The following is a 22,121-nucleotide window of genomic DNA, read 5'->3' as shown; positions in this document are numbered from 1 at the left end:
GGGCTGTGAGTGCTGCAGGGTTAAGGGAAGGGCCAGCAGTTTCCTGCGGGGACAGGCTCAGACATGTGTGATGTCTCTTTCACCAGGACCCATTGCACTCCTTGGTCCTGACCACGCTCTTCTCCCCACCACGATACCACTTGAGATACCTATTACACAAAGAGCTCATTTGTGTAATAGGCCACTGGGGCTCCTGCTAATTAACTGGCCCTTTTACCCTGCGCATTGCCAGCGACAAGGGCAGCTCTTTATAGAGGAGTCAGTTCTCACTGCTGGGTACTTAGCTTTAAATTAGGCTTTTTGAAGCTTCCTCTGGCTCCCTTGGTCTGGATTTGAACCATCTAATACCACTGAGCTGCTGAATGGTCAGGAAATGAAGCTTTTAGGCTCATGAGTCTTTGGCAATAAAGACAATCTTCTCTTGTGAGTGACTAATGCAGCCGCAGAGCTCGTCAGTGCTCCCTGCCCATGGCACCTCCAGCCTGCTATGGCCGTGGTTGTGTGTCTTGGTGGATGTGACAGGGCTACAATTTGGGTACGGGATGACTTAGATCATGCTTGCGTTTAGCAAGATCACTTAGAAACTGCTGGTAGCGAGGTGGCTCTGTGATACAGCTTTCCAAGAGCAGTGCCATAGGAATAGGATCTGCCTCCTGCCTGCTGGAGCACATCCCTCATATGGGAGCCCTTCCCATGGGATGAGTCTCTCCAGAGCCTTACTGGGAAAGCTGCCTCCTTCCATGATTTGGGGTTTTTTGCAATGCAATGGCAGCTCCCGGGTGATGTTCAACATGTTTTCCATGGCACAGACTTGCTGTGACCCATCAGCCATGTCCTAGACTTCCCAGTGTCGCTCTGGTGAGCAGCCACATCAAAATAAATCCTTCATCTGTAAGCGTCAGTAGTGGAATCACTTCTGCTGGTGACATAAATCCACTGCTGATGCTGACAGCTGTTACAGACAGATTTCCTCCATGGACATGGGTTTAAGTTGCGTTCTAGGGTCCCCTACTGACTTCAACAGGCGCTACAGGCGCTGCCTGTCTGCTGGGCAGGGCAGCACTCGCTGTGATGTGCCCTTTCTCCCTTCAGGACCTGTGGCATCCAGCATTTAGAAAGAGCAGGTGAGAAGCTCTCCCTCTTCAAGTCCTTCTATTTCTGCATCGTCACCTTTTCCACTGTGGGCTACGGAGACGTGACACCAAAGATCTGGCCTTCCCAGCTCCTCGTCGTCATCATGATCTGCGTCGCCCTCGTCGTGCTGCCGCTCCAGGTTAGCCCTGCCCGAGGATGGAGAGGGATGCAGAGCCTGCGCCCGGGCAGCCCTGCCGATGGGGACAGCAGCTCTCTGCCTTCGCTTGCAGTTCGAGGAGCTCGTCTACCTGTGGATGGAGCGGCAGAAGTCGGGAGGCAATTACAGCCGTCACCGCGCCCAGACGGAGAAGCACGTCGTCCTCTGCGTCAGCTCCCTCAAGATCGATCTCCTCATGGACTTCCTCAATGAGTTTTATGCGCACCCACGTCTGCAGGTGAGGACCAGGCGTGGCGGTGGGTGCTCTGCCCAGCTGCAGTGGATGTGGCAGCGTGTGCTCTACTGGCCAAGGAGAGGTGACAAGTGGTACCCTAGGGCCGCCTCGCTTTGCTGTCTTCATGGTAGGGCTCTCTCTGCCTGTTCCCCCCTGTGTTCTGGCCAGGCCTCTTGCAGCTCTGTGTAAGCACATGGAGTGGGACCACAGGGACTTTTCTAAATGTAAAAGACGTATTTGCTGAATGAACAGCCTCAGACGGAAACAGAACATGTAATTGCTAAACCTCTGGGGGATTTAGCCAGCTTTTACTGGAGTATCCCCATATAATGAGTGATCTTCTTGCAAATGGGTGTGCTTTTCCTGCTTCCCAGGATGAAAGGATCACAGATGTGTCAAAGATTTGCATTTCATTCACATACATTTCATTACCAGCACTCAGCCTTGACTCCAGCTTGACGTTCAAGCTGTAAACCCCTGCTCCTTGCAGTCACTTTGCTGTGAGCACGCAGCTCTCTGCTAGTTCCATAGTCAGATGTGCCTGCATTGGCTTTATTACGCAGAACAGGGTGAAGATGATGCTGATGTGTTTCCCAAGACAATTGTAGGACCCTGGAGCAGGGGGTGTCACACACCAGGGCAAATACCAGAAGCCCCAGAGCAGCAAAGCCCCATGTGCAGGACCTCCGTCCTGCCGACCCACGGGAGCCTCTCTCTTTCAGGACTACTACGTGGTGATACTTTGCCCAACAGAGATGGACATCCAGGTGCGGCGGGTCCTGCAGATCCCCCTGTGGTCACAGCGAGTGATCTACCTCCAGGGCTCTGCGCTGAAGGACCAGGACCTCATGAGAGCCAAGTAAGCTGAGGGACACGCTGCACAGCCACGGCGAGGCCGGCTCTGCCGTGCAGACCTTGGAGCCACAGAGAGGGTCCCCAGTAATGTCAGCCCAGATGCATGGTGATGGGCGTCCCTGCATGCCTTCGTTGGGGTCTCAGAGGGGGTTGGCAGTGCCCTGGCTGGTACGGGCAGATGCAATTGGCCGTTGCAGTTCATGGAATCGCTGCTCTCTGTTTGCAGGATGGACAATGGAGAAGCCTGTTTCATCCTCAGCAGCCGGAACGAGGTGGACCGCACGGCGGCGGTGAGCCAGGCCTAGGGGTGGCATGGTCAGAGATCGTTCATTCCTCAGCCATAAGGGACCGGGGTGATGGCTGCGTCTCGCCTCTGCCCAGCACAGGAGGGCATCAGGAGGCAGCTGGAGTGAGAGCGTGGGCTTGAGAGCTGAGCCCCTGCGGGTTCATCTTCCTTCTGCTGTCCCAGTTTCCCATCGGTGCTGGGTTTTGGGGAGCAGGAGGAGCAGCTCTCCCCCATTGGGGTGCTGGAGGACCCTTTGCCATAGGTCTCCATGGTGGCCGGGTGCTTTGCATTTCATCCTTGGTTGGAAGCATTGGGGGAAATAAGCCATCAGACAAGCAGCTTTTGCTCTTTTCCTCGGTAGGATCACCAGACCATCCTGAGGGCCTGGGCTGTGAAGGATTTTGCTCCGAACTGTCCCCTCTATGTTCAGATTCTAAAGCCTGAAAACAAGTTCCACGTCAAGTTTGCAGGTGAGTTGAAGGGGCTGTGCGGGAAGAGAATTAGCTCAGGACGGGCTTCTGTCTGCTGCAAGGGGCTGTCAGCCCTGTTATGATGCGCACTAAAGCCTGCAGCAACGTGTGAACCCCACACATTGCAGCAGCGTGGCCTCAGTGGGCTGGTGTCACCCTTTCCTGTGGTGTCTGCCTGTCCCTGTTTTCCTGCCTGCATCAACCCCATTCATGGTGTTGCTCAGGGGCTGTCGATCGGCTGAAAGCCCCCCCCCAGGAGCAGCAGGAGGAGGGAGCACCCATCCCCAAGCACCACCCCAGCACTGTCAGCGAGGAACCCCTCCGTCCCCCTCCCTGCTGCGGCAGTGACAGCCCCCTCTGCCTTTCAGATCACGTCGTCTGTGAAGAGGAGTGCAAATACGCCATGCTGGCGCTGAACTGCGTCTGCCCCGCCACCTCCACCCTCATCACCCTCCTGGTGCACACCTCCCGCGGCCAGTGAGTGCTGCCTGCCCCTGCCTGCCCTGCCTGCCCATGCTCTGGGCCCAGGGGAGAGGGTGAGGGTCTGCCATGGGTCTAGAGGAACCCAGCAGGGACCCTGCTCCAGGTCGGGAGCAGAAGCCCGTATTGCAGGGAGAGCGCAGCAGTGCAGGTGGGCTGCCAGCAGCAGCTTTCCAGGGACTGGGAACTGAGGTGTTGTCTTTATACCGGCATGGTACCTGCTGGTGGGAGGGTTAATTCGCAGCTCGTGCAAACGCAGGTCCTGCAGGCTGTTTGGCAGGTCCGTACACGGCAGGGTTGTGGGTCCTGAGCTCCTTGGCCAGTCACAAGTGTCTGCGTTTTGGGTGAAGTGCCACCAAAGGAGTTATGAAACCTCATTGCCAGACGGCTCCTTCCCTGTGCTCGGAGCTGTTTGCCAACAAGGGCTCTGAACCCTGCCTCTGCACCCCCCGGGAGCCCTCATTGAATAAAAAGGCACTTAAAATCAGCAATGAAAATGAGCTGCAAGCACCACAGCTCACGGTGGCACGTCCCTGCGATCGCACTGCTGCTGGGCTAAATACGCTTCAGTGCTCATTAGCACTCCCGCTGTCGGGGATGGATGGTGTAATGGGGCCTGTGCCAGCGCCAGCGGGTCCCATCCTGGCACCATCGGGGGGTCCATCCCTGCACGCTGCTGCTGCTGTCATTGCAGGGAGGGCCAGGAGTCCCCGGAGCAGTGGCAGCGGATGTACGGGCGCTGCTCGGGCAATGAGGTCTACCACATCCGGATGGGCGACAGCAAGTTCTTCATGGAGTACGAAGGGAAGAGTTTCACCTACGCCGCCTTCCACGCGCACAAGAAGTGAGAGCTAGGGGTGGATGCGGAGTATCTGGCACTCTGCATCTCTGGGGGTCAGGGCTGGGGCTGGAGGGTGCTGTGAGGTCTCTTGTGCAGCATTCTCTAGCTGTGAATGCCCCCGTTGTGCTCCCGGAGCAGGTACGGGGTCTGCCTGATCGGCGTCCGGAGGGAGGAGAACAAGAGCATCCTGCTGAACCCCGGCCCGCGGCACATCATGGCAGCGTCCGACACCTGCTTCTACATCAACATCACCAAGGAGGAGAACTCTGCCTTCATCTTCAAGCAGGAGGAGAAGCAGAAGAAGAAGGGCTTTGCTGGGAGAGGTACCTATGACGGTCCATCCCGCCTGCCTGTGCACAGCATCATCGCCAGCATGGGTGAGTTGGTGGGGCAGGGGGGTAGTGAGGGTCCCCAGAATGGGGCAGGAGCCTGCACACTCCATCTCCTTCCACAGTCACCTCCCCTCTAAAATACACCCTGCTCCTTGCTCCCTGGCTGCTCTCAGCAAGCTCAGATATCGTTATTAAAGATTGATGCCCATGCTTATTAACAGCATTTGCATAAACCCCCCAAGCCCTGGCTGGAAGAATGAACGCCGATGGCCACATCCTAAATCACGTCCGTGATTCACAGCCCGACGAGGAGCGCAGTTCGCTCTGCAGCGAGTGGTGCATTTCCTCCCATAAAAAACGCCATGAGTCACTACTTCCAGCTTGTATCTGGGCAGAGCGGGTTTTGGGGAGGCTGAGCTGCACCAGCAGATTATATTTCAGGCAAATAAGTGATGCGTTTGTACTCATGAGCAGCAATTTGCATTGATCATCTCCAGCAAGGCGCAGGGCGCTTTGCTCAGCAGCGTTTGCCAGTGTTCTCCTTACACGGGTCATTTGCAGAGGGACCTTTGAGAGGGAGGGAAATCGCATGGGTGCCTGGAGGGCTCAGTGTGCGCTAAAGCTCCATAAATAGGTTTGAGTTTTGGAAGGAGGACAGGCTGGGGAGGCCTCCCCTGCCCTGGGTGAAGAGGTAGAGCTCATCAGCAGGGACGCAGGAAGTGGAGGAGGGTGTTGTGCTGTGTTGGAGGCTGCCTGCCTGCCTCTCCTAGGGAGCTTGAGGATGATGGGTACAAAGGGGTGTCCATGGGGAGGGCAGCTTCCCAGCAAGGACAGACACGGTGGCATCAGCTTGTTCCTAACGTGGCTGGTGTCTCCCAGAGCCTGCAAAGCGGGGTGAGGCTGGGTGGTTGTTCTCCCTGAGCTACAGCTGAATAATGAACTGCTATAAAGCCAGGTTTTGCAATAGGTGGGCAAGTAGTGCAGCCAGCCTAATGAAGGTGGCCACGGTGGGGAGACAGAGAAGGTGATAGTCTCCAGGGCCAGCAGCCTGCACCCACTACAGGAGTTGTGCCCCAGGGAGATGCTCCACACAGCAGTGCCCAAGCAGAGCTCACTGGTGGGTGCTTTGCTTGCACTCCCTGTGCCCACGGATGGTTTAGCTTCCTCTGGGCTGCATTTACCAGGCAGGGCTGAAGGGCACGATGCTTTGCTGACTCAGCGCTCTTCACCGCCTTATAGCGCGTTTGCTGTGCCTCCCTCCCCGCCGTGTCCAGGTACAGTGGCCATGGACCTGCAGAACACCGAGTGCCGCCCCGCTAACAGCAGCAAGCTGGCGCTGCCGGCGGAGAACGGCTCCGGCAACCGGCGGCCCAGCATCGCGCCCGTCCTCGAGCTGGCCGACACCTCCTCCCTGCTGCCCTGCGACCTGCTCAGCGACCAGTCGGAGGATGAGATGACGCAGTCGGACGAGGAGGGCTCGGCGGTCGTGGAGTGAGTCACCCGGTTGAGCTCTTCCTCGCTCCATCCCTGCAAGGGTGCTGAGGCACTGGCACAGGGTGCCCAGAGCAGCTGTGGCTGCCCCATCCCTGGCAGTGCTCAAGGCCAGGTTGGACACAGGGCTTGGAGCAAGCTGCTCCAGTGGAAGGGGTCCCTGCCCGTGGCAGGGGTTGGAGCTGAAGGAGCTTTAAGGTCCCTTCCAACCCAAACCATTCTAAGACTCTATTATTCATTCAGAGAGATGGGGACCATTGTAAATGATGGGTGTTTGATAGTGCTTATGGGGTGCTGGGGCTCATTCCCTCTCAGCTTTTGCATGAGCACATGTACATGTGCAACATAGGCAATCACTGCTTTTGGGGTGCTTTGGAAATGCCTCCTCTGGGTACCAGTGAAGTTGCACCAAGGCAGACACTGCTGGGGGTGGGCAGGTTGTTCCATCAGTCCTCTCGCCTCCCCTCACTCACTGACATGAAAGGGATTCTGTTCTCCATGGCATATAAATAAAACCTCACAAAATAAACATTTCAAGCTGTTAGTTTATGGCAGCCAGATAAGCACTCGCTTTACCGGTTACCTGTTGGATGCTGTCACAGCCGTGTGGGGAGTTTGCTGCAAACTCTCACAAATGGGCTTTTAATTCAGGTCCGCTTTTAGCTGTTCTTTAAAGGAAAATTTCGGCTTCTGGTTCCATTAGAAATGCAAATGGTGATTTTTTTAAACGAGCTCTAAAATGGGCCATGAGGTGGTTTTGTTTCTTTATGTGGCTCAGCATTACCCTCCTCTCCTGGAGCTCACTGCTCTGCCTCCCTTAAAGGATGCTTAATGGTGCTTAATCTGCTGCCGTCTCCCCTCTGCTGGGAGCACTGCTTACTTACAATCTCGTAACCCTTTGTATGGCAAAAATCATTCCTAAATACGTGCGTTTTGGGAGACCTCCAGCTGCTGCGGGGGGGGAGTTGTGGAGCATCAACCAGTGCTGAATCCTGGGCTGCTGTTCCTAAACGTTATTGCCAGCACCTGAGCGTTGTGCCTATGGAAAGCTCCCCCCATGTCCTCACGCTGCTGGTTTTGGTCTCTGCTGCAGGTACGTGAAAGGCTACCCCCCGAACTCCCCCTACATCGGGAGCTCCCCTACTCTGTGCCACCTTTTACCGGAGAAGGCCCCATTCTGCTGCCTGAGGCTGGACAAGGTACAACGGGGCTGCAGCCCCCCGGGACGGGACAAACGGCTCCGTGCGTGGTGGGTGGGTGAGAGCCTCACGCTGAGCCCCTGCGCTGCCTTCCACCGCACAGGGCTGCAAGCACAACAGCTTTGAAGATGCCAAAGCCTACGGGTTTAAGAACAAACTGATTATCGTTTCGGCAGAGACGGCTGGGAACGGGCTCTATAACTTCATTGTCCCCCTTCGTGCGTACTATCGGTCCCGCAAAGAGCTGAACCCAATTGTGTTGCTGCTGGACAACAAGCAAGTACTTTTCCGTGGATGTTTTCCATCGCACTGAGCCCTCCCCTGTGACTTCACGAGCATCTCACACTGTGGGGATGGATGCGTGGGGGAATGGCAGTGCCACTGTTGGGCATCGTGGCTTATGTTGGCCCTGGGAACTCCTGTGTGGGTTTTTGTGTCTATCTTTACCCCATGGACTTGATGAAGCACCTTGCTCTCTGTTGCTCTTCCTCCAGGCCTGAGCACCACTTTCTGGAAGCCATCTGTTGTTTCCCCATGGTTTACTACATGGAGGGCACGATCGACAAGTAAGCGTTTCCACTTACGTCCCTTGTAGCTTATGGCACTGCCTAAATGTGTTGAGTTTACCCCAAGCCAGACTTTCGGGTCATCCCATGAGAAGCCCCAGGGCTGCTACCGTAGAGCTGAGCCCACCCTTGGCTTCGTGGGCTGTCGAACCCCCTTGGTAGATGGGAGCAAGCGCAGAGGCGGCGGTTGGGAGCAGCCCGGGCTTGCTGTAGCGCTGCACGTCGCAGCGTGCTGCTTCCCTGTGTCGTTTCCAAGGGCTGACCCTGCGCTCTTCTCTTTGGGAACTGCCCAGCCTGGACAGCTTGCTGCAGTGCGGCATCATCTACGCCGACAACCTGGTTGTTGTGGACAAGGAGAGCACGATGAGCGCCGAGGAGGACTACATGGCAGATGCGAAGACCATTGTCAATGTCCAGACCATGTTCAGGTGAGGGGTGAGCACTGCCCTGGCTCCTGCATGGCCACTGAGCTGTGCTGCAGGCAAGGCTGGGAAGGCTGCTGGTGGCCAGGGTGGTGGCTACGGGCAGTGGGACTCACCTGTGGTTGGACTTGCTCTGGGAAACAGCATCTCATCAGCTCTTTCTGACCTCAGACAGGTACAGGGATGGTTTTGGTCTTCCGCAGGCTTTAAATACATGGAACGCTCTCGCTTCTGAGTAAGCTGCAGGAAAACAGGTCTCTTTCCATTGCAGGCTCTTCCCCAGCCTCAGCATTATCACGGAGCTGACCCACCCCTCCAACATGAGGTTCATGCAGTTCAGAGCGAAGGACAGTTACTCTCTTGCCCTTTCCAAGCTAGAGAAGGTAAGAGAAAGTCTTCCCCTGCACATGGGGCCTGGGAAGTCAGTGCTGGGAGTGACTCAAAGTGTTCCTCAAAGTCCTGTACTCTTCTGCATGCTGCAGCTACCATAGGCAGTGGGCATCTACCTGAGATAACCTGCAGAGAATGAGTGAGCAGTTGATCTTTGGGCTCATTGCCTCCTATTTGTGTGTTTATTCAGTGGTGGGGGTTTGTACTACTGCTGTGCTGGGCCTCTGCATCAGGTTTACTGCTGTGACTGCAGTAAGGGGAGGCAGCGAAGTCACTTTGCTGAGACAGATCTTCCAACAAGGGAGAAAACACCCCTGAACCACACACCGGGGCATTCAGCCCGTGTCAGAAAGCCCCAACCCATTGCTAAATGCCCTGGAGGATGTGAACAAGCCCCGGTGGGTGTTCACATCTCCCATTCCTCCTCCAGAAAGAGCGAGAGAATGGCTCCAACCTGGCCTTCATGTTCCGGCTGCCCTTTGCAGCCGGGAGGGTCTTCAGCATCAGCATGCTGGACACGCTGCTCTACCAGGTAAGAGCCCAGCGGGCTCTGTGTGCACCCTGCAGCTGTGGCCACCCCTTTGCATCCCCCAGTGCATAACTGAGCAAGCCTTTTCTCTGGGTTCCTGCCCAACGTCCCCCCGCAGTCGTTCGTGAAGGACTACATGATCACCATCACTCGGCTGCTGCTGGGCCTCGACACCACGCCAGGCTCCGGCTACCTGTGTGCGGTAGGTGCCAAGTCCTCAGGGTTGAAACCATCAGGTCATCACGGATCTGGTGGGATCTGTCAGTCTGTGCATGGGGATGGAGGGTTCCCATCTTCCACCCTGGAAGATGGGGGGTAGGCAACATTGCCAGGTCATTGCTCCCCTTCCATTGTGTGTGGGGAACCTCAGTGCTACCAAAAGTACAAAAGCCCAAGAGCTGCCAAGGACCAAAGTCCTTGTTTTGAAGGTTGGAAATTGCCCCTGGTCTTTCCGTGGACCTTCACTTTTGGGACTGACAGGGATGAGGTGGGGTAAAGCTAAGGTGCTCCTCAGGTGGCTTTGCATGGCGCAGGATGGTTGACGTTTGTCCTCTGTTGCTCAGATGAAGATCACTGAAGATGACCTGTGGATCCGGACCTACGGCCGCCTCTTCCAGAAGCTCTGCTCCTCCAGCGCTGAGATTCCAATTGGGATTTACAGGACGGAGTCACACATGTTTGCAACCTCTGAGGTAGGGGCATGGTGGTGGTGTGTGCCTGGAAGCGGCTGCTGGTGGTCCCAGCTGAGCATCACCACACAGCAGAGATGTGCTCCATGGGGCTGGCCACGTCCATGGGGCCCTTGGACCTGGGTGCAGCATCAATGGGGAGGAACGAGGGGAGGGGAAGCTCCGCCTTTGTTTCATGAGTGGCTCTGTGTCTGCATTGTGGTGGTGGTGTCCTGATTCCCAGCCAGATATGCTGGTCCATGGGAGTGCCAGGTCTGCAGGCAGCAGCCTGGCTGCGGGTGGACAGGGGGATTTTATGGGCACAGCTCTGCCATGCTGCATGGCGCTGGGTGAGGAGGGGGGTTGTGGCACAGTGGGGCTGCCCCTTTGCTGGGCTCACTTTGGTTTTCCTTCCTTTCCCCTGCTGCAGCCCCACGACATCAGGACGCAGGTGAGTGCCGTCTGTGTCCGGGTGCTTGGCTGGTGCTGGGCATTATCCTGGCTGCCAGCGCTGCCTCCTTGCCCCCCCCAACCTGGAGGCTGGCCTGTGGGCAAGCAATGGTCTGGCTTGTGCCAGCAGCTCCTCTGGCCACTGAGTGCCACCACACTGCCTGTCCCCATGGAAGGGTGATGCCAGCTGAGCGTCAGCAGTCCAGGAATGCCAAAGTCCTTGATTCCCTGAAGTGTAATTAACTGGGATAAGGAGCAGGGGAGTGAGCCAGGCTCTGTTGTAAATCCTTCCAGTTTTCAGCTTTGTGGCAAGTAGCTACAGGGAGCCAAAAGTTGACATTTAATTAAATGCCATCCACCTCTTCCTTAGAGATGCTTTAAACCACTTTATTAATAAATTCCTGCTCTCCGGTGGGATTTCTGCATTGGAGGTGCAGCAGCATGTGTACTGTAAGGTGAAGGAGAGGAAGACAAAGGCATGGTGTAAAGGATACCAGGTGCCTGTTAGACTCCACTTCTCCCCTGTCTGATGCCCGGGCAGTTCTAGCGGCACAGAGATGATGTGCTGGGAGAGTGCGTGTGTGTCAGAGGGAGGATCCCGTCCCAAGGGAGACACCCACCCCATCAGAGGCAGGACGGGCTCTTCCAGCTCCCCCCTTGCCCCCCGTGACCTGCTGGGCTTCCAGTCACAGATCTCAATCAATGTGGAGGACTGCGAGGACACAAAGGACGTCAAGGAGCACTGGGGCATCAAGACCGGGCACCACCGGAACTCGTGCTCCAGCGACCAGTCGGAGCACCCGCTGCTGCGGCGCAAGAGCATGCAGTGGGCCCGGCGGCTGAGCAGGAAGGGCAACAAGCACTCCAGCAAGACGGCCGAGTGGATCAGCCAGCAGCGCCTCAGCCTGTACCGGCGCTCCGAGCGCCAGGAGCTCTCCGAGCTCGTCAAAAACCGCATGAAGCACCTGGGCTTGCCCACAACCGGGTACGGTAAGTGCCGTGCGGGCGCGCTTCTCTGCGGGGCTGCGTCCCTCTCGTGGGCTCCTCAGGTAACCCCGAGCCGAGCCTAACCCCGAGCTGAACCCAGCCCCATACCAAGCCTAACCCCGTGCCAAGCCTAATCCCCAAGCCTAACCCCGCAGGCGCTGCCGGGCTTGGCTCAAGCAATGCCTCATTCCCCAGCTTGCTTGTTGCTTCCGCTCAAGGCTGGGGTCCCTGCAGCGCAGAGCCCCCCTCGCCTGCCACCCCCATGGGGGGCTCTGGGATGGGTCCAGGCAGCAGTTCGCAGCGGCAAGAGTGACTCTGGCCCCTGTGCCTGCAGCGGGACCAGGTGCCACCGCGCAGCCTTGGGGCGCGATGCCCCGCTTGCCCCCCGCTTTCTGGCGGCTCAGGACACGCTGCCTGCAGGTCAGCTAACCCCTCCTGCCCGAGAAACCCCTAAATGCAGCAGGGAGAAGTGAAGCCCCATCAGCTGGCGCAGACCCCTTTTGTTGTAGACTTGAATCCTTCCTAAAACTTCCATGGAAAACCTTTCGGTAGCTGCAGGGATGAGTGGTTTGCTTCATTGTGTGCGAACGAAACCGATGTCTGGCTGCGACGAGCCTGCATGGCCCCGGGGCATCTGCAGCCCTCAGGGTCCCTCCGTGCAGCTGCATTTCTCGTGAAGCTTCTCACCCGCTCAGTGCTGGTGTCTGTGTCCCCCCACAGATGATTCCCCCCCACCTTGGTTACACCACTGTAGCCTGCAGCTTCCTTGGTTTGGTTTTGCTTTGGTTTTTCCTTTCTTTCTTTTAAGCCATCCTGTGCTGCCGCCTGTTTGCTCCATTCTCGAGGACTGTCCGTCTGTCCCTGCTCGCTTGCAGGCTGGCACCATGCCCTGGCCGGGATGGGAGCCGATTTCGGGAGGCTGGGGGGGGGTTATTCCTCCTCTCCCCATTCTGGCTTCTCCCTTACAGCCCCTGAGGTACATGAAAGAGGGGAGAAAATGTAAAGAAACACAGCACAGGGGGGTGTTGGAGTGGAGGGCATACGGCAGCAGGCATTGGCCAGCCCCATAGGGAGCAAGGCTGGAAAGCTGGCTTGCGGCAGGGCAGAGGGGCTCAGGGCACTCCAGGCAAGGGCTGGCAGTGGTTTATCCCCCTCCTCTCTTTTGTTCCTACATTATGAGTCCCAGAAGCTTCTGCTGCTTTTCCTAGGGAACTTCCAGCTCCCTGCAGCTCTGTTGCAGAGTCTGGAGCGTGGCTGACACCATTCACCGCCTTAAGAGAGCTGTTTCACACAGTGTGGGAAGCTGGGGGACAGGGAGCGCTTGAAGCACAGCCCATGCGCCTGAAGCAAGAGCCGCTGTGCCCCAAACACAGGCAGAGGGGAAGGCAGAGGCAGCTTCTCTGCCTGAATGACTTCAAGTGAGGATCCCGAGGGGCCGCCTGCAGCCAGCCCGGCAGGGATGCTCCGGCTGGGTCGGTGTTCGAAACTGCGTCCTTCTCCTGGCCTATTTTGGTTGGAGCAACCCAGGGAAGCTCCAGCAATCGAGGAGGCGGCGGAGGGGCGGGGGGAGATGCAGGACCCGTCTCCCGTCGGGATGGGAGGGCAGTGCCTGGCCGGGATCGGGGCGCTGGGCACAGCGGGGGGACCAGCATCTCCATAACCCCTGCGGCACAGCTCGTCTGCGGCCGGCTGTGCTGGGATGTGCGTTGTCACCGTGTGTCACCGTCAGTGTCTGGACACCCATGGCGTTTATGGACGAACCCGTTGCTCTGCCTTCTGCTCCTTTCCGTTTTCTTTTGCTCATTTGATTGCTGCAGTGCAGGAGCTCGTCTCTAATATTTGCCGAACCATGGCTTGCTGACCTCTCTCTCTCTCTCTGTTTATGTCTGTGCCTTTCCCTGTATGTTCTGTAGAGGATGTAGCAAATTTAACAGCCAGTGATGTGATGAATCGGGTAAACCTGGGATATTTGCAAGGTAATTCCCTTTCCCTGGGAGTCCCGCGTGACTCACGGCGTGCAGCGTACAACAAGATCATGCCAGCTAAGCCCAAACCACACACCCCTGCCGGTTTTCACCTTAGATCCCCGAGCCTTTCAAGCACTGATTTGTTTGTTTCGGAAAACAAAAGCCCGAACGGAGGCGCAAACTGGGCTCCACAAAGCCGTGGAGATAAAAGCCTCAGGGACCCTTTTCTAGCTGAGTTCTTACAGGGAAATCACAGCCCGAGGCTGTCATTAAAAGAAACCCTCCCTCCATCGCTCTGCAAGTTGGTTTTGGTCTGTAAAGCCAGGGGCACCTTGAGGAGGGGGTTTGTGGGGGGCTGAGCACAGCGGAGCTGCTGCTGTGGGCTCTGATGAGATGCTGCACCAGCCCCTTCTCCTCTTGACCCCACATGGGTCAGGCACAGCTCAGGGGCCAGGCAGCATTCGGAAAGCCCTTCACAATCCTTGCCTTGTGTTCTTTAGCATTAGCAAACCCTGTTTTCTAACCCAGGCAGCAGCTCTCACAGGCACTGCCCATGCTGCAGCCACCCCAAGCACCTTGTTGGTGTCTGCAGCGTTGTTGCATCATTTACACAGTGTAAAGGCACTTAAAGTGGTGTAAAGTGCCCTGGAAAGGCCCCATTTGACTGCAGCAATTAGAGGTTAGCAATAGCCCATTCTTGCTCTATTTTAGGCTTCACGAACCCGTGCTTAAGGTGAAAAGTTGGCATTTTCCTATGAGCTGTCCTTCATCAGAGCAGCAGCCCCAGCCGGGGCTCATGGAAGCCCCACGCCAGCACAGTATATTGCCAGCAGGGTGGTGGGTGCTGGGCAGAGCTCGGACCCCGCTGGCATCTCCCCATCCTGCAGAAGAGCTGGGGCTGAGTGAGCACCACAGAGGGTCCAGCACCGTCCATTCACCCCAAACCAGGAGCCCCCATGGGTGAACACCAGACGTTGTGGCATCACTCCCGGTGCAGGAGCTGGAGCTCAGCGCTGGCTCCCCCCCCCCCCCCCAAATAAACCCAGTGATTGCTGGGCTGAGCCCCGCCGCTGTGCCGCAGGGGACCCCATGGCAATATACTTGGTGGGTTCAGCAGTGCCTGGCTTGGCTGCATGGGGGTCAGGAAAAGGTGCTTCCATGGAGCAGGGAAACCTGCCGCGAGCCAGGGCCCGTCCCACCTCCCTCCTCATGTCAAGCCCCCTGTGTCCCGCCGGGTCCCAGGGTCTGTGTGTGCCACCCGCACCCCAGCATCGCCACCCCCTGTCCCCGCCTCGCTGTAAGGATGAGCACTGGGATGGACAAGGCTCGAGGGACCGGCTGGTACCCAGGGCTGGACCAGCACCCTGGTACAGCATCTCCCTGCGGTGGTCCCATCCACCATCAGGCAGCTTCTGTGGGCTCGGAGATGCTGGGAGGTGTCTGAGCAGCAAAACAAGGGTCTCATGTCCCCCTGCAAACTCTGCCGGGTGCGGTCCAGCTGCAGGGATGCCCTGGGACCCATCTGGACATGCACTGGCCAAATACATGTGGGGGCCTGTTTGCATCCCTGTGCAGGGTGCCGGGCCTCGTGGCTGCAGTGGCTTGAGCTCATTGCACAGCTATAGGCAAGCCCTATTTCAGAGATTGCACCCCAGTCCTGAGGCTGAAGAGCACCTGGCTTGGCCTCTACCTTGTGCCTGGGGTGATCACGCACCCATGGGTGCTGTTATGGCTGGAGACTCATCCTGTGTCCTGCTGTGTGGTGTGCAGGGGGAGAGCAGGGATGGGGTGGTGGGAGCAGCTCCTCTCCCAGTGGCCACTTCCTGGTCCTGCTGCCACCAAACTGAGCCCCAGTTGTCTGAGACCAGCAACCATCGGCTGCGCACCGATGCTGCTCAAGAGGGACCCTTCTGACAGCCCAAGAGGTGTCCCAGTGACAGCCTTGCAGCGAGCTGGTGTCCCACCGTGCTGCTCATGCTCCCCTGGCGTCCGTCTGTCCATCCCCTCTCCATCCTGTCCATCCACATCCATCTGTAAACGGTGGTCTTTGTCGCAGCTCCCCCCTCCCCGGCCGCCCGCAGCCTTGCACCCCCATTCATTTCACCTATGATCTTGTTCTCAGCTATTTTGGAAAGCACCCCCCCACCCCACCCCTGGCCCTGGGGCCACCCCTTTGGCCCTGCAGCACCCATGGGTGGCCCTGAGCCCTTCCCCGGGTGGTCACTGTAGTTTAGAGCCATCCCCGAGTGGCATCGATGGCTCTGGAACCCCATGGAGGTGGTTTCCTTTGGGCAGGAGAAAGAAGCAGTGATTGAACTAAAACCTGTTGCTGGATGATGCTAAATTAAGTAGTGCAAGAAGGGGAGAAGCGGGCAGAGCGGCCTGGGGGGGGTTTGGCGGCCCTGAGCCAGTGGTTGGACTTGTGCTAGACCTAACGTGGCAAGACTAACCTGTTCCCTTTCTTGCACTAAACCAAGGTAAGAAAACTTACTTTTTTATGGGGGAAAATAGGGACTTTGGAGAGTTACATCTGCCAGCCATGCGGCTGGGGGGCAGTGGTTGGGGAGGCATGGAGGGAGGTGGCAGCAGTGTTCTTGGTGCTCTTCCTGTGGCAATGCCGTGTGTTGGGAATGAGCTGCGATCCCTCAGAGCCGGGTGCTCGGGGATGCTGCAGTGGGGCTGTGGGACCGAGGCCATGGGGTGTCCCTCAGGGCACCCCTCACCAGCCCTGTCCCCTTGTCTCGCAGATGAGATGAACGACCACCAGAACACGCTGTCCTACGTCCTCATCAATCCCCCTCCAGACACGCGGCTGGAGCTCAACGACATCGTGTAGGTGTTGCTTCCATCCCTCTTAGCCTCCCCCTGTGTCCCCAGACCTGCCCCAGCACCATGGCCTGCCCCATTGCATTGCTTTCATCCTTCCTCATAAAGACCAGTGGCGTTTTGCCTCCCTTCCAGGCTGTCCCCGTTCCATATGGTCCCAAGCAGTGCCCAAACTGCCCCAGCTTTACTCATCACGGTTCTGACTCTCGGTGTGAAGGTTTTCCCTCGGCTTTTGCTGCTGTGCAGCAGAACAAATAACTCTTTATTGTTGAACACAGCCCCATGGCACATCCCCACATTTCCCAGCCTTGAGGATGGGCCAGACCCCAGTTTAGTGGTTGCACAGCTCCCTGGTGCTGATGGGGAAGTTGGGGGGGGGGTTCCATTGATGTAACCAAGCTGTGCCCCACAGGTACCTGATCCGCTCTGACCCCCTGGCCCACGTGGCCAACGACGGCCACAGCCGCAAGAGCAGCTACAGCAACAAAGTGGGGCCCTGCAACCCCGAAACGCGCGACGAGACCCAGCTCTGAGCGGCCCCTGCCCGGGACAGGGTGAGGATGAGGACGGCGGCCGAGGGGAAGGCGGCTGCTGCTGCTGCTGCCCATGGGTGCCCCGGGGGACGGTGATGCCCAGCCTGGCCGTGTGCTGTGCAAGGGGTGCCCAGGCCCCGGAGGGATGGCACGGACGGACGGACACCCGCAGGCACCCCGTGGCTTTTAACTTTTTATACCAATACCGCAACTAGTGAGAAAGTCTTCGCTGGTGCTGGTGGGACGTGGCTGAGACCCGACGACAAACGACCCTGTGAGAGCAGGAGGACTGTGCTTAACGTTACCCGCCCCGATGGTGCAGGTTGTTTGCATTTGATGGGGTTTGTCAATACAAGAGCAAAACTGCGCCAAAACCCTTCCTCCTTCACCGGGGATCCCCTCGGGGTACCCGAACTTCTCTTTCACCCAACTCATGTTCTTCACCCTCTGTTGGCTTTCTGTTAAGGCATCGATGTGAGGAGCACTCGGAGCTGTGCCAGAGGCAGGGGAGGATGTGCTGGCGGCTGTGGGATGGCTGGAATAGGATGGAACACGGCCATGCAGCTCCTTCTGGTGCCATGGCAGGGCTGCACTGCCTCCGGTGCACCTTAGCCTCTCGCAAACCAAACCAGGTGACCGAACGCCAATTGCCATCCCTATGGCAATGCCTCTTGCCATACGTGCCCAGCTCTAAGCCCAAGCCCTGGCTGTGGGCACCGTGCCCCTGGGTTTGTGTCCCCCATTGAGCTCATCCCCCATTGCTGCTGCTGTTGGAGCTGGGCACTGATGCCCGGGGATCCCTGTGCTGGGGTGGGATGGGACAGGCTGGCCGGGAGCAGGCACTGATGGGGTCAGTGTCTCAGCTCAGCCCCTTCCCCTCCTTCCAGGGGCAGTTTGGGGCCTGACACCCGCTCGGCTGCACAGCCTGGGTCTGAATGTCCCCCCTTCCCTTCCCATGGGGCATGACCAGGGCCACCATCAAGGCAGCGGGTTCTGCCTGCGCCCCCCTGCCCGCTGCAGCTCCGTCCATCCTCGCTCCACTTTGCAACCCAGCAACAGCACGTGTCTGCAGCAGAGGTGCATGAATGTACAGATCACCACCAACCCGAGCCCCAGAGCACTGCCTTATGCTGGCCCACCGCTTCCGACTGCACCCGCGGAGACCTCCCCAGAGCAGAGACACCAGATGCGTTTTCCGTCTGTTTTGGCACACTTGTAAAGGTTCTCTTTGGCTGCCAAGTGGATGACTGACTCGTTACCTTTCCAGACCGTTACTTGCATAGGTTAAAACTCCAATGTGCTTTCTTTATTTTAATGAGAAGCCTGTAAAGCACAACGTTGCCATAAACGCCCATCAGCCATCCCGGACCTGCTGCCAGCTGAATGGTTTGGTGCCATGAACGTTTGACTCCTGTTCCCCCATGACACTCCCAATAAAAGCTGTTTACAAAAGCAAACCAAAAGCGAACCACAGATACCTGTTTGAAGTTGCAGTTTCAAGCAGTTGTGAGATGATCTTGAGGGGATCCTATTTAGTTCTTTGTTATTTGGTCCTGATGCGTTGGTCATGAGGCCCTGTGTGACCTGCACTGGGGACCATCAGCTGATGGTACATCATGGGCTTGGAGAGGCACTGCAGGTGAAAGCAATGAGCCCAGCCCGACCCTTCTGCTTCATTTTGGTGTGGGCACAAATCACACTGCCTCTGATGGGGGTTTTTGGGGTTGTTTTGGGTTCTTTTTTCAGTTATTGAGGGTTTTAAGCTAGATGCTGTTTGACTTATTTCCATTTGCAATGCAGCATGCCAAATGTATCCTTTGAAATAAAGATGTTCTTGTAGGCTGAAGAAGAGAGCGAAGGACAAAAGCACACCCGGGGGCTGTGTTAAAGGCCTCATCACTTATTGCTGTATTTAATCATCCAGGTTACAGCCAGTGATTTTCCAGTCCCCACTTTGCTCTCAAGGGAGTGTGGAACAAATATTAAGGGTTTAGAAAACCCCAACCAACCAAGCACCAAACCCCCAGGCAGAGTGGGTGCTGTGACTGCTCACAACATCACAGGTTTTAGTATGCCCCATCCCTGGCAGTGCTCAAGGCCACGCTGGATGGGGCTTGGAGCATCCTGCTGTAGGGGAAAGGGTTGGAGCTGGATGAGCTTTACGTCGCTCCCAACCCAAAGCAGGCTGATTCCATGATCTTTCTCTCTGCATTTGACTGGCTGCTGGTGGGACGGGCTCTGTAAGTGCTGTGTTCTGCAGCTAAACCCAGCCCTGAAACGAGCCAGCCCCGAGCATCCAGGTCAGCCACACACACTGCTGGGTAAGTGGTCCCCATTCCAGAGCCCCCCCAGCTGCACATGGGTGCCACACAGGAGCTCAGCTTTAGGCACCTCCTTCTCCATGGGCACTCTGAATTCTTACAGACCCTGAATACAAGGAGACCATCAACCTAAGAGGAAACCCGCGAACCAAAAGCAGTCTGAACTCCCTCTGGTTTGGGATACTCTTCAATAACAGCCCTCAATCCGACCATATTTTGACAATGCTTCTGTTTTTGTCCAAGGTATAAATAGCTGTATTTAAACAGAAAGCTACGTGTATAAACCCTGGGCGGTTTGCAGACGTTCTTTCTATGGTGTACATTTCTAGCAGGCATTCCCTGGGATGTTGAGCTCCATACTGTAGATACTTGCCTGGGGTCAATGCGAGTCAGAGCAAACGTTTAATTTTTCTAATTCTTTAGATCAGCTCCAATACTAATGTAAAAAACAGAAGTATTTTATTTTTGTAACGGGCCTGGGAATGCTGATGCATCAAAAGGAGCCGTTTCTGCTGGCTTGGAGGGGGCCAGCCCCCGCCCTGCCCTTCCCACAGGGACACTGAGCTTGGAAGAGTAGGATTTACTGAAGGGAATGGTTGTGTTCCACCGTGGAGATGTGACAGGCCCTGGGGGGAGGCAGGAATGAGGCTGGTCGCAGTAGTTTCAAGTGTCGCAGCAAACGGCTCCATCGCATGTTACGTGTCCACTAACGGTTTCCTACACTAAATATGGACTAAATCCATATATCCTGCATTAAAATTGAATATTAAACCAAATGTTAGAGTATATTTATTTCCTGTTACACCCCTTTTTACCTCAATCTGTACAGAACATGGCATCTTTATGGGCCCTGGGAGACCTCTCATCTCTCCGGGTCAGCTCACGCAGGGATATTTATCAGCAACAGCCAATATAGCTCCTTCTGAGCCCTGGTCCTGTGACACGTTCTGCTGGAGGCACTGCAGGAGAGGGTTTTGTACAATGACTGTGAAGATGCTTCACGTTTCTGTAAAGACAATGAAAATAAAAGAGCTGCATGCAGCACCCAGAGCCTGCGTCTCGTTTTGGTCTTGAAGTGAACTTCATCTTACAGCCCATGGCAAGATGTGGCTCTAGAGTGCCAAAGGCCTGACACATATGAGCCCGTGCTTGGGGTCATCTCGTCCAGACCTTTTCAACCTCAGCTTTCTACTCTCTTGCTCCATTCATGCCCAAAAGACACGTCAGATTTGCTTCCTGCTGTGGTACAGTAACAGCACAACATCCGAACCACAAAACCCACTGCAGGTATCATCCTGTGACTGGTCCCAGCCCTGCCACCCTCAGCCACCCCAGAGCCTGCATCTCCCTGAGCTGATGGAGTTAAATGTAGACCCCTGATTGATTAACTGAGAGCTGTTGAATTGGGCACCTCATCCCTGGCAATGCTCAAGGCCAGGTCAGATGGGGCTTGGAGCAAGCTGCTCCAGTGGAAGGTGTCCCTGCCCGTGGCAGGGGTTGGAGCTGGGTGAGCTTTAAGGTCCCTTCCTACCCAGTTCTGTGATTCTCTTACTTTACACTGCGGCCCCAAACCCCTGATTGTAGCAAGTGGAAACTCCAAAGAGATCACCAGTTTCTCTGCTGTTAACTCTCCAGTGTAGCAGGGAGAAATCGAGCTTCTTTTGTCTGCACACTCAATGTTCTGGCAGCCCCGTGTTGAACTGTATGGGGGTTTTCAGGGTAAGTGCTTTCAGCTCAGATTATTCTTGAACCCTGCCTCAGAGCATGATGGAAACGTGACAGACACTGACTACAGATGCAAACAGCATGTGCAAATACACAACGTGTACAGATGATGCATGAAGAGCTTGGGAAAAGGAAATCACATTGAAGAGCACTTTAAAGATGTACATTTTTGTGTTCATTATGTGTGAGAAATCAAGAGAGCTATTACTCTATATAGGGACTAATTCTCCAGCTCAGAGCAGACACAGTGAGAGCACTGTGGTCCACTTGCAGCGAGCTCTGTGGAAGTCCTACACATTGCTTAGGCACTTCTTTAGTGGAGTAAAACACCACCACTTGCTTTCAGACACCCTCTTCTGCGGCCATAGGAAAAGCTGATGCTGTGGCTGTACCTCAAGCTCCCACTTTTTCCTACCCGAACTCCCAGGAAACACAAGAACCTTTGTGAAGCTGGAGGAGGGTTTTTAGCGAAAGCCAGTTGTTTTACACAGCTAAGAGGGTTCAATTAATCCTAGTGTATCACAAACCAGACAGCTTAAGCTATAGCTTGACAAGTTACTTCTCTTGCTCTGGAGAAGGCACCCAGACACAGCCTAGCACCAGTAACTGCCCAGGCCTTTCACCTGGGAGGGTATTTGTGCAAAGCTCAAGCACTGTGGAAAGGCAAATGTCATTTTCTAAGCAGGGATTTCTAGATGAGTCATCAGCAAGTAGGATGCTGGCACCATTCTTCCATGGCAGCTGCCAGTGCATTGATTCCCACCTGTTCTTGCATGGGATGATCTTCAGTCATTGACAGTGCCACTGTCCTACAACCACATTTTACCCTGGGCTGACAGCAGGCAGTGAACACACTGAGGTTGACATTTAGATTATACAAAACCTATGTGAGAAAATGAGTTCTCCCTGCTCCAAAACACTGCCTTTGCCTACACACATCTACAGGTTTCCCCACATTCCCCTGCACACTCACCCACAAATTCTACGTTATCTTCTTACAAGCAGCTGTCTCTTCCTGTTTCCAGGCTAAATTTACAGACCATATTCCTTGCCAAGGTATTTGAGATTAATGCTTTTTTTTTTGATAATTAAAATTTAAGATTATTCATTTTCCAGAGAATTTTCTCTCTTAGAAGGTGACTTACTCCTTTACTTCCTCTACGATCCTCAGCTTGGCACCTGGGACTATACCCTGCCTACCGATGAGCTCCTCTCCCTGTCCAAATGGATGTCACATCCTAGTGCTTCCAGTATTAA

At 55.9% G+C, this 22,121-nt stretch overlaps 1 protein-coding gene across 17 annotated transcripts in view; it reads left to right on the top strand.

Annotated features, from left to right (window-relative positions):
* KCNT1 (potassium sodium-activated channel subfamily T member 1) overlaps nt 1-18,291 on the top strand; it is a 75,977-nt gene extending 57,686 nt beyond the window's left edge. For 8 of the 17 annotated variants that reach the window (XM_061477065.1, XM_061477077.1, XM_061477071.1 and 5 more), the window contains 19 exons: nt 1,093-1,273; nt 1,365-1,529; nt 2,249-2,385; nt 2,608-2,671; nt 3,029-3,137; nt 3,506-3,614; nt 4,312-4,461; nt 4,597-4,835; nt 6,065-6,281; nt 7,375-7,480; nt 7,584-7,756; nt 7,975-8,046; nt 8,340-8,474; nt 8,740-8,851; nt 9,289-9,390; nt 9,506-9,589; nt 9,951-10,100; nt 11,192-11,495; nt 13,406-14,485. In XM_061477065.1, the coding sequence (XP_061333049.1) occupies nt 1,093-1,273; nt 1,365-1,529; nt 2,249-2,385; nt 2,608-2,671; nt 3,029-3,137; nt 3,506-3,614; nt 4,312-4,461; nt 4,597-4,835; nt 6,065-6,281; nt 7,375-7,480; nt 7,584-7,756; nt 7,975-8,046; nt 8,340-8,474; nt 8,740-8,851; nt 9,289-9,390; nt 9,506-9,589; nt 9,951-10,100; nt 11,192-11,495; nt 13,406-13,818 (3,022 nt within the window). In that variant the 3' untranslated portion in view covers nt 13,819-14,485. Of the gene's footprint in view, nt 1-1,092; nt 1,274-1,364; nt 1,530-2,248; nt 2,386-2,607; nt 2,672-3,028; nt 3,138-3,505; nt 3,615-4,311; nt 4,462-4,596; nt 4,836-6,064; nt 6,282-7,374; nt 7,481-7,583; nt 7,757-7,974; nt 8,047-8,302; nt 8,475-8,739; nt 8,852-9,288; nt 9,391-9,505; nt 9,590-9,950; nt 10,101-10,485; nt 10,507-11,191; nt 11,496-13,405; nt 14,486-16,206; nt 16,292-16,697 lie in introns of those variants that run through there. The other 9 variants (XM_061477074.1, XM_061477083.1, XM_061477076.1 and 6 more) reach the window with 7 other exon arrangements.
* Nucleotides 18,292-22,121: the final 3,830 nt, after the last annotated feature.

This window comes from Pezoporus flaviventris, unplaced genomic scaffold (genome assembly GCF_033815535.1).
Source record: "Pezoporus flaviventris isolate CSIRO_AGI_PZ_B2104156 unplaced genomic scaffold, CSIRO_AGI_Pfla_v1 ptg000097l, whole genome shotgun sequence".
Lineage (NCBI taxonomy): Eukaryota > Metazoa > Chordata > Aves > Psittaciformes > Psittacidae > Pezoporus > Pezoporus flaviventris.
Note: the sequence above shows the minus strand (reverse complement) of the source record. Positions and strands in the feature narration are given on the sequence as shown.